The 12,018-nt window shown below is 42.6% G+C and overlaps 1 protein-coding gene across 2 annotated transcripts in view; it reads right to left on the bottom strand.

Moving 5' to 3' along the window:
* The window catches only part of LOC147901487 (cytochrome c oxidase-like protein), a 33,232-nt gene extending 25,335 nt beyond the window's left edge, over positions 1-7,897 (bottom strand). The window contains exon 1 of one of the 2 annotated variants that reach the window (XM_087375157.1): positions 7,690-7,897. In XM_087375157.1, the coding sequence (XP_087231283.1) occupies positions 7,690-7,816 (127 nt within the window). In that variant the 5' untranslated portion in view covers positions 7,817-7,897. The remainder of the gene's footprint in view (positions 1-7,689) is intronic. The other variant, XM_087375158.1, reaches the window with a different exon arrangement.
* Positions 7,898-12,018: the final 4,121 nt, after the last annotated feature.

The following is a 12,018-nucleotide window of genomic DNA, read 5'->3' as shown; positions in this document are numbered from 1 at the left end:
GACTTAATGGTGACGCTTCGAGAGACTACATGTGACTATGGGATCCAGGATGATTCGGAGTAAGCCTTGAGTCGCCCACCAGATCATACAAGCAGAGTTTGCTATGACACCGCTCCAGGTCGATGCTATGTTCTAGATAGTTACCTATCTCCATAAGACTTTACCTAGAGAGAGGCTACTAAGAGTGGCACTAGTCATCTGTGCAACTAGCTGAGAGTGGGGCTCGCACAGCCTGATATGCACGCATTTCCAAAGGGTTTGACAAACCTGGCATTCAGATGGAACATCTCCCCCCCTTCCAGTATAGCTTGGATGCTCCTGATCCTCTGGTCCTGCAGGATGAGATCAACCCCATCATATGGTTAGACCTGCTCCAGCTTTATACGTCACAGACATGGGCAAGGGACCAGAAATTCCCCACCAAGATCAAAATCTATCGTGACCATTTCCTAAGAGTGTCAAAGGATGGCATGATCCTCGGACCCCAATATCTGGAAGACACACAAGTTTCACATGCCCTTAGGATCGCCATTGGACAGATGCGAGTCTCATCCCATCAACTGAAGATTGAGGCAGGGAGAGCTGCAGGCACACCTAGGGAGTAGCGGATCTGCAAATTGTGCACCCTGGGTGAGATAGAAATGGAGGAGCATTTCTTATGTACTTGCCCAGTTTACTATGAGATCCAAGGACATTATCACTGCCTCTTCCAGGAGGGCCATGGCTTCAGGCCTCTCTTCACATTGATTCACTTCCAAGCCCAGGTCTACGTCAGTCTCTATCTAATGGAGATGAGAAGTCATAGAGAGACCCTTCTACGTCAGATCACGTAGTAGCACAGGGATGCTCAGTAAGAGATACTGTTGGATCAAGCTCAGCAACACGTCAGAGACTTCTACACATCCAAGTTTGCTCATGGGCATGTCGAGTAGAGGAGGAGATCAATGACATGGGGGCAATATGGACCACCGGGATCAGACCGATGAGGAGGGATACAGCCAAAGACGTAGGAGCCACCCACAATGCAGCTACTGACTAGAGCACGCACGATGGAGGTCCAGCCCATTACAGCTCTATTTGAAGCAAAGCGTCCGACTAGAGGCCTTACTATTGCTATGGCTCACAGGAAACAAAGAGCTCAGAGACCATGCCCTCCACCACAGCGTGAGACGAACAAACAAACACATATACAAGACATTTTTGTAGCCCATAGGAGAGCCACCATGGCACCTGGATATGCCTTCTAACTCCTAGTTGGAGATTGAGTCTAGCTATTAGTCCCTAGTTTTGGACTTGGGAGTTCATGTTTCGTATTTCTTATTTTAGTTTAGTGTAGTACACAACAAAGGGCCTTAGCGAGCCCTTTGTCTCAGCCATTTGTGGTTTGTATAAGTGTGAGTGACTCCGATATTGTACTTTGTCTTATAGGCCCACAAGGCCTTTCGAAGACTAACTAATCTCTCTCTCTCTCTCTCTCTCTCTCTCTGCCCAGAGCACACACGATCGGGGTCCGGTCTATCTCATCCCTTCTTAGAGGCGACCACCAGAGACAAGACATCACCCTTGATGTAGCCCACCAGATCCAGAGATCGAGGAGACCACGCCCTCCCCCACGTTGCGAGACAGCTCGATAGACACAGATACAAGAGCTTCTCACATCTCATCAAAGTGCCACCAGGTTACCTAGATATATGGAACCTGAGCATGTAATAGGAGTGCTAGTCCTGAGCGCCTGACACGCTTCTGTTACTTTGCTACTCTAGTATTTTGTTCACTAGCTTAGCATGTTAGCATTATAGCTTTTGCTTTCAATTTTCAGTTTTCAGTTTCAGCAGGGGTCTTAGTGAACCCTTTGCTTCAGCCCTCAGTGGCTTGTATGAGGTACTTCTTGGATTCGCACTGTCTCATAAGCCCGTGAGGCCTCTTGCAAACGTTAATATATCTCTGAAGACTCTAATAAACTCTCTCTCTCTCTCTCTCTCTCTCTCTCTCTCCCCTTTATTAGTCCATTGTTGACTTCTCGAGCCGCGGAGAAGTCCTAGTTGGGGACTTCAACGCAAGGACAGGCACCCGTCAGATACCACTCCTCAACTTCAGGGATGATTCCATTCTACTGCCAGACATTGACCTTGGGGGTGCAGGTATGCTACGGGTTTCCATTGACAGACGAGGTTTGATCACATCTTAAGGGCAGGCCCTATTAGACCTCGACAGGATGCATGATCTCATTATTTATAATGGTCTTGATAGATGGCCCGCCTCAGGTGGTCTCACATGCTTTCCACATGGGGGAGGTTCTAGCGTTGTTGATTACATCATGGGATCCCCTACCTTCACATCTCGCATCACTGATTTTACTATAGCACCTCTTCCTCCAGGGGCTGATCATACCTACCTATTCTTTAGCATTTCCACTCCCCGTCGCACAACACCTTCCAGCCCACTAAGTTCTTACTCCACATATGCTTTGACCGCGACCACTCACCTATTTACTATGGCCGTCTGTACATACTTCTTGCTTATATTGACTTCATATTCCTAGTGGAGGACCATGCTGCCTCGATCACCCGCTCACTACACGAGGCTGGCCTTCACGCTTTCCCTCACACCACTCGCTCCACCCGCCCACCACCACCTGGGACCGTATCCTGTAATAATTGGTACAATGATGAGTGTAAGTCTTTACGTTATCATCTCAAAAACAATCTTTCGAGCAAACCAGAGACACTACTACGCGAGTATCGTCGACTAGTATGTAGAAAGAGACTAGATTTTGTTCGTCGGAATGAGGAGGAACTACTGAACATTTTGTTTAGTAACAACTCTAAGGACTTTTGGCAGAGATTTGTAGAGGGATGGTCCCCCTCACCACTCACTGACACTGACACTCAGGTCTGGTATAATTATGCACGCACACTATATGACATAGCAAATCAGCCACAAACCCTGACCTCATAACCCACGCCCCACATCCTGCACCCTCTTCACTAAGGGGGGAGTGAAGGATGCCGTAATGAAACTTCATAATGGCCGATCAAAGGATCATGAGGGACTATGCACTGAGTTCATTGCATATGGGATTAACCTCCTAGCCCCAATCTTAGCAAAGCTCTTTAATGAAGCTGTTTGTTTGGGGTTTCCAAACACCTAGACTATTAGAATTATTTCACTCATCCACAAGGCAGGGGATCCCATAAGCCTGGAGAATTACAAGACCATTATGATTGGACATGTCATGTCCAAGATTAATGCATCAATGCTTGATTCCGAGGTCAATAGATTTGTGGCGTGTCGAGGACTTAGAGCAATAGGACAGGATGGATTCCGGCATAATCATGGAACCATGGATCACATTCTCACGCTTAGGTGTATCATCGAGGAGGCAAGGGCATGGAAGCAAAGGGTTTACTGATGCTTTGTGGATTTCCGCAAGACATTTGATACGGTTCCAAGAGCCCACCTCCTACAGTGCCTACAGGATTTGGATTATGACCAAAAGATCATTTGGGCTGTCATGGCACTTTACGAGAGAGTATCAGGCAAAGTCCGGGCAAGATTTGGGTGGACCGACGAGATCCTCAGCACTATTGTGGATCAAAGGGATGGCTGTAATGAAGGGGGAAAAGGGGCCAATCTAGAGGACCTTTAAAGGCCTCTTAGGTGGGAAATGTGGAGGCACTATATAAGTCCCCATCCACCCTTACTGTACATTTTTTGATGTGACATCAATCGTATCTACTCCCACCTCCTTCCTCCTACGTGCTGCGTACACTCTCTCTTCCAATATCTCTCTCCCCTGCCCAATCTGCAGCACAAGACAAGAAAGTCAAAGCTGTTCGAGTGGCGAATACCGTTCATATGAGCCTTGTTAGCAACCCCGAACCTTCCCTGGCCACTCAAGTACTCTGCGTCCAAGGATCAATTCTTAGCACAGCGGTCACTATCCTCATCGACAGTGGCCGTTCTCATAACTTCCTAGCTAGTCCTAAGGTCGAAAGACTTTGGTTGACCACTAGTCCTAGTTCCCAGGACTATCAGATCACACTTGCTAAAGGAACCACCTTCTTGTGAAAAACCAAGGTCAAAAACATGTCCTTTCGCATCCAACACTATACACACAAGTTGGATTTTGACATCATGCCCCTTTCCCAATATGATGTCATCCTCGGACAACAATGGCTCTACGATATGATCCATCAATCAATTTTTGCAGCAATACAATCCAATTTGTCCACCAGGGAAAACTTGGATAGAGAGACACGCACAGGATGCATCACATGTGACAAGGTATGAGAGACATTAATTGGATATGGGAGCCATACATGACTTGATCATATATAATGGTCTCCAGGGATGGACGAGGTCTGGAGGGCTTGCACTGTGGACTACTTGATGGGCTCCCCGACTTTTGTGACACAAGTACAGAACTTCATAGTCCCTCCCAATCACTCATACATGTCATTCAACATCTTGACTACATTGAGAGACATAGTACGTGATCCACCTGGCCCCACCCCAACCAGTCTCACGGGCTAGCGACTCCCTTGAGGATGATGCAGACCTTGCTCTTGCCTCAGACGCACTGGTATCAATGATCCATGATGACACCACCAGATCATTCCCTACGACCAAATCTACAATTCACCCATCAACTGGGAAGATGCCACAGAATCCTTAGTACGACAATGAGTGTCGAGAGATGAGATCCTAACTCATACGAAAGCAGGCATTGGGACACTTAACAAGGTCTAAGGCACAATGGATTTCATGATGTCTGACGCAGCGTAAGAGGCGAGCTTTCCTCTCAAGGTCAACCTAGGTAAAACCAAGGTTATGATTTTTAATACATCTCGAGCATCATGCACCAGGAGTAGTTCACGTTTGATGGGTCACCTATTGAGATAGTTTCATCATACATGTCTTCTCCAGACCCATCTTCACTATGAGACCCATGATGCAGGCCCGCTTGGGAAGAGGATACACTTCATTGGCCAGACTAGAGAGGCGGTGCTTCCGCTTGCACTTTCAGGATCCACGGACCAAGGGGCTGCTTTTTGACTCCTTGGTCCGCCCAGCGAGGATATATGGCCGCCCTTGCTGGGGATCAAACTTGTTGGATATACAACGGGCTCATGTGGAGCAGCTACAAGTTCTCATGCTATCACGGATGATTCGCAGTAAGCCATCCGTTCCTCACCACATCATTCAAGCTGAGTTTGAGTCTTCCCCATTACAACTAGATGCTTCATTTCATGTCATCATGTATTTATACCCAATCAGGGAGTATGGGGATTACAAATATAGGCGTAGCAGGAAACCATGGTTAGCATTGTCCTCCTCTATGGCACTTTCAACAGGAGGTGACCAAAGATGCTAGTATGCACGCACAAAGAGATGGTTTGAGCAACGGGGGCTCCACATGGATAGACTCCCTCCCATCCAGTACGGTATGGACGCTCCGTTTTCTCCCCTTCTATCACATGAGGTCAACCAAGTAATCCATGAGGATCTCTTACAGCTTCACACATTCCGGACCTTGTTGGGACCGAGCGAACTTCCAGTGAAGCTTAGCTTCTACAGAGATCACTGCTTACATATCACAGAAGAGGGTTTCATTGACCCACCACGATACACGCAGATCCACGTACCCCACTCACTAAGGATCTCTATTAGGCAGTTCCGGGTCTCCACATAGACTTCGTATCGAGAGCGGCACAACAGAGCGCCTACCCAAGGAGAGGCACATGTGCACATTATGTGACATGCAGGAGGTTGAGACAGAGGAGCACTTCATCTTCAGGTGTCATGTTTACTTTGAGATTCGGGGGCATTTCTACTGCCTCTTCAGAGATAGCTATGGGTTTTTGACCCGATTCCTCTTCTATCCAAAACAGAGATGCTTGGCAGTCTTCATTCATAAGATAGTCAAGCATCGCAAGAGGATACTTCGATCACAGAGACATGAGCAGACTTCTTCCTTGGCAGATCCCTCTCAAAGCTCTATCACGGAGTTCTTCCAACAAGATCACATGGAACCCCACGAGACAAGGCCTCGACATGATCATGACTCATAGCCAGTGACTCGACAGCTTAGACAGAGGGTTGACACGTAGATTACACTTGGGGATATCCCCCTTTTTAGAGTCGGAGCCCAGCCGAGATGGGTTACTGTAGCCCTTGTTAGGTACAGAGCTATGACCAAGAGACATCACAGGGCCGCACCCGTGAGTAGCCGATAGCACTCTCGCCGATTTCATGCCTCCATTGCCTCATCCACCCTGATGTCCTGATGATGATAATGATAATGAGATTGATATGTAGTCAACCACTGACATGACTATGTTGTACTTAGTACTTAGTACTACCATTCTGCATTTTTTACATTCTGCATTGGTGTGGATGCTCATTTAGTAGCTCCACCCTCAGAACTCGTTTGATTTTCACAGTCTCATAGACCCATCGGTCTTCCGAAGACTTTAATAAACTAACTCTCTCTCTCTCTCTCTCTCTCTCTCTCTCTCTCTCTCTCCCCCCTTTTGTTCCCTGCTCATCTCTCCCAATTCTCTTCCCTTGCTCTCATCCCCTTCTACTAGGGTGCACCCCCTTTTCCAAATGTACCTGCACCTCTCTTGCATTGGAGCTTCAAAAACATAATTAGATTATAAAGTTGCATGGGCCTTCTTATGGCTTTAAGCATGTAATGTTTATGGATTTCATTGCTTATCATGCAGGCTTAAATAAAATATAATTTGGGAAGTATAGAGCAAAAGAGCTTCGAAATCAAAGGAGCTTGTATATGACCTGCAAAGCAAACTTATTGGTCCGAAAATAGCTAACATACGACTCAGGATCTCTACATATTTTAATCTAAATTCCAACTATCAAGGCTTCAAATGTCTCTCTATAGCCTTAAAAAAGACTGATCTTATGACAAAGCTCTTCTTATAAAAAAGGCGTATAGCTTAAGAAAGAGTAAAGAAACCTTCAATTTAAGACTGGGTTTCAAAAGTTACAAAAATCAAGCTGCGGGGAAAAAATGACAGTTTCAGCTAGGTAAGTAACACACAGCTTGTGTAAGGAGCATAAACACGATTTCTCTCGTATACTCTTAGATTCATTTATACATCATAGCTCTTCAAATTGCTTGGCAATCAACGCCCTGAAAAATGTTGTTGAGAATTTTTATTGGCTAAAATAGGCGGTTCATGTCTAAGCAAGACCAGGGAAAATGCTCAAATCTTCCCGTCTCGGCAAGGACTTGAACCGACGATAAACGTTCTTGGTCTTAGTAACATCCACAAAATGAGAATACTGTGATCAATAAGAACTCTGGGTCCATAAATGTAGGCAGCTCGGAATATTAAAGAAATGTCAAGGACGCCCGTTTCGAGAGCAAAGCATCTATTTGCATGAGCAACCGACAAAAAGCAGTATCATTCTGGAGAATCAGTCCGAATAAAGGAAGCCTAAGTTTCGCATCTTCTGCAGCTTTTGTCTGTTTTCGGTTCCAGAGAAGGATTAATCTGTACCCCAAACATCTAATTCGGTGCCTTAAAATAAAATTTTATATGATGGATGGTTTTTCCGGCAATGTAGTAAGATGCGAATCATTATATCAAAGATCCATGCCCCTACGTGATGGCTCTCAGCCTGGCCCAAGAAGAAAAGGAGGGGGAAAAGGATCATCACCGATGTTTTCATGTCGAGCCGCTGAAGCTGAGAAAGAACGAATGGATGAAGCCGGAAACCCAGGCGTGAGGGGGGCACGTTGACTCCTGAGAAAGGAGGCGAGACGCTGCCTTACGACCTGCGCCATTGAAGTCTGCTGTGAGCTTTCGCTGCGTTGCCTGTCACTTGCGTCGGCGTTCTCCACTAATTACCCTCGATTTCCCGTATTTATAGGAGATGACCATGGTCAAGACTCAAGGCCCAGGCTCTGTTATGATTCGTTAAGTTGAGGCTAGAGTTATATTCCCTAGCCTTCTCGATTCTTGTAGTAGGACTAAAATTATATTCCCCACCCTTCTCGATTCTTGGAGTCCATGGTCGAGCATTCTCCTCTCTAGACTTGAAGCCCTCGTCGACCTACATCGTTCGAATCTTCTTGCGTTGACCTACATTGTTCGATTCTTGTTGCATCCTAAATGGAGCTTATGGCTATGGAGATTCCAATGTTGTCTACAATGGCCTTCCATTGCTTGAGCTGCTGTGAGGCATTGTCAAATTGGGGTGGTACGTATTTGCATGTGTGTTAGTCGCTTATTAGTTCATGGGTGGATTTATAGTACCTCGATGGATTTAGAGTCCTAGATGGGGAACACAAAAATAGAGGTAAGGAGGCGGAAAGATTATGGCTTTACCTCTTTCTTTGCGTTAATGTAGCGATTTATTTGTGGGCTATACCATATTCAAATGGTGGTGACCATATAAAGGCATGGAGTGTTGAGTCTCATTGTTTGCATTCATATGTGCTTACTAGGAGATTCCCATAACATGTTAAGGCAGATTGGGCCTTATTAAGAGCCCAAGCGCTATGGTAGATTTGGATTGCAAGGAATACAAATGCTCTGGACAATGAACAAACCAACCCCTAGATTATATGTTTGTAATGGTTTGCCATGAGTAGTATTCCCAGTATTCTACCTTGGAATGGCTCATTTTTCTCTGCTTCTTCTACCTAGCTCGGTCTCTCTCTGCTTAGTTCAACTTGACTCGGCTAAGCCCTTTACACTCAGCTCGACCCTTACGTACTCGGCTCGACTTGTTCATTTGTACTAGGTTCACCCCTTTTATGCCCGATTGGGTTGCTCTGCAAGGACTACTTTACCTAGATTTTACCTTGGCATCCTAATATGATGGAGCTTGCCCTAGCCAAGTCCTTCAACATTGTAAAGACTTGATTTCGATGCACAATTTCATTGGCAGTGAATCGTGCTTGGTGTTTGATATATGAGATGCACTCATTTTCTCTCGTAGAGATGGATATTCATTAGTTGAGCTTGCCATTGTATGACCAAACAAAGTATAATCAATTGTGCACAATCTCATTGTTCATAGTCATTGTGTGTTGCATTGCTAAAATTCATTGTATGTTGCAAATGGTTTTACCTCTTTCTTTGCACTGATGTAGCAGTTTATTTGTGGGCTGGGCATTCTGATGGCCTATTCAAATCGTGGTGGTGATATAAAGACACATATCGTTGAGCCTCATTATACATAATCGTGGTGTGCAATCATTATGCATATTCTCATTGTTCATAGTCATTGTGTGTTGCATCACTACCAGTCTTGTGTGCAGTGGAATTCATTTATAAAACACAAAAGCATGGCCTTCTTTTGCATCACATGTCAAAGTTCATGGGTTTATATGATGATGTGTACCGTATAATCTAATGGTAATAGTCTAATCATTTTAGCATCATATGTTCATAATCATTTTGCATTGTTAATGTATGAATAGAATATTTCATAATGATCCATTTGGGAAAATCTATGATTAATTAATTCTTGCCCTATCGAAATAGTTGCTTGTTTAACTAAGGAATAAAGTCAATAGATTATTTCATAATAATGCATTTTAGGAAGGCTATGGTCAATTAACACTTAACTTATTAAACAAATCTAATCCAATGGCCATATTCTAATCTACATTAAACAAATCTAATCCAATGGAAAAACTCTAATCATTTATGCCATCTATGGATAGTTCTATTTGCTATTGTTTTCAACTCATTTTCAATTACCCTCTTGGTTTGTCATGTTTGTATTTATTCTTCCTAATAGATGTTGTTACAATTATTGAGTAGTCTTTGTTTAGAGATTTCAAGACCTTCATATATGTGTTGTCATCGATTATTTCCATTTTTATATCTTAGTGCATGGCATTGATTGCATTTTGTAAATGGTGTTGTCCATATTTTAAAAGTCTATAGGAAGTCACTTTATGGCTATAAAGCCCCTAATAAATGCTCCCATGACACTGGACAAACTTTGTTGTTCAAATTTTTTTACTTATGTCTTGTGATTGACAAATATTCTATAAGTATTTTTGGATGCAAATGTTGTTTGGTAAATTTGGGAAGCCTATTGGCACTTGTTCTCTATATTCCAAAGTCCATGGGCATATGTTCATAGCTGCAAGACCCATGATAGATGTTGTTGCCCTCTTGGATAAGCTTTGCTACATGTTCAAGGTATATCACTTGTGTCTTTCTCATTAGCAATTTCACAAGTGTTTTGGAGTGCGAGTGTATTTCTATTTTATGTAGGGTGCTACTTTACAAAGAACATGGTTCAAGGTCTTTTTGTATCTATGAAATCAATTTAATTCCAAAACAAAGCTAAGATTCCTCTTGTACATAGATTTATTATCTTACATTACAGCTTTCTCTTATACTTGCATTTTTCCCTATTAATATTACTTTGTAATTTTATTCCAAACGAGGCTAAGCTTTCTCTCTTAGAGAGTTGTTATCTTCTAGTTGGATTTCCTCGCATAGATAGAATTCTTATCTTATACTTTGAGACTCGAAAAGTTTGTCTATTTTGTAGAAAGATAACTTTGGAAGACCTCTTGAATTGGTTGAGCATGAATGACCCTATGCATGACAGGAGTTATGCCTTGCAATCTTTACCAACACACATGGATTGATCATTGGATTTGTGAGAGTGAAGTGGAAGTTGACTGATTTGAAGTTATATTTCATACGTGTAAATCACTCTTGCTATAAACAATTATAATTTTACATCATTTGACTTTGTACTTCATATAGTTAAGTCTCTATTGTTATAAAGGTTGCAATTGAGTAATTTGACTTACTACTTCCAAGTGTAAATGACTCTTGGTTAAAGCAACCTACAAATTTTGAATTTGCTTCCTTTGCAAAAGACATTATCGTTCGTATTTGTTGATTGTCCCATAATTGTTTAATTTTGCTAAATATCTTTTGAACAAAAAAACAAAAGGGATTTGTAGGTTGCTACAATGCCAAACAAAGACGAAACTACCTTGAAAGTTCTCATGAAATTGAAAAGCTCGAGATGAATGCATGAGCCTAAAGGAGCAACTTGAAGGAGATAGCATACTGAAGAGAGGTCTTTTCAATGATGAAAATGTTAAACTTTAGCACTCTATTGTAGATGATGAGGACGAATATGTACACAACTTTGCCAATCCAGAGTTCATAATGTCGCTCTATAAGATCCTCTATTGCATGTTACAAAGATTTACAATGTATCAATACAACTCTACCATAATGCAACTCTAAGGTGAATATAAAAATTCACTCATCTCACAACTAATGCATTAAATCACTGAATGGCTTTTATGATAAGTATCCTACTTTACACATCTAGCCAATGAAATATACCAAAAGTAGAAAAAAGAACAAATATGAGATGGACACAAAAAATTAATGATGAGTTAAAACCAATCATGCAAAACAACGGACAAGGTGCTACAATATATATCATCAAAATATTCAAAAAACCATTTCAAGCTCCCTCATGTTTATATAGGAGGGACTAAACTACCATCTTGGTCTTCTCCTTGCTGTCACTACTGAGTTATTGATGCTATGCTCTGAACTTTTGTTTCAACTTAAAACAACTTAAATCGTTTTTACTAGACTCTAGTGATGTCATGTGGCAAGGATAACTTTTTGATGTACAAATAATCACTCTTTTTTTGCCCAAAATTATTCAAAAAACGAAACCACTCATTGAAATTTGCAAAAACTAATTGAAGGATGAGATATAGGGCATTCGAATATCAATGGCACAAATGTCATTTTTGCAAATCAAACAAATGAGGAAAGTATCTCAATGTGAAATAAAAAGTCAAATGGAGTGGAGCAACAAAGATGAACATCCATTTAAAAAAAACAAACAATTGTTTAGTGGGATCTCAAAGCATGGGCTCATATCTATGAGACATAAAAGAGACACCAAATTCCACATGTATGCCTTGGGAGAGAATATGTATGAAGAAGGAAACACACTGTGCTAAAAGGTTTGCTG

Source organism: Dipteris shenzhenensis, chromosome 5, assembly GCF_047967505.1.
Source record: "Dipteris shenzhenensis isolate YYH24624 ecotype China chromosome 5, Dip_SZ_1.0, whole genome shotgun sequence".
Taxonomy (NCBI): Eukaryota; Viridiplantae; Streptophyta; class Polypodiopsida; order Gleicheniales; family Dipteridaceae; genus Dipteris; species Dipteris shenzhenensis.
This window is presented reverse-complemented; position numbering and strand designations above follow the sequence as displayed.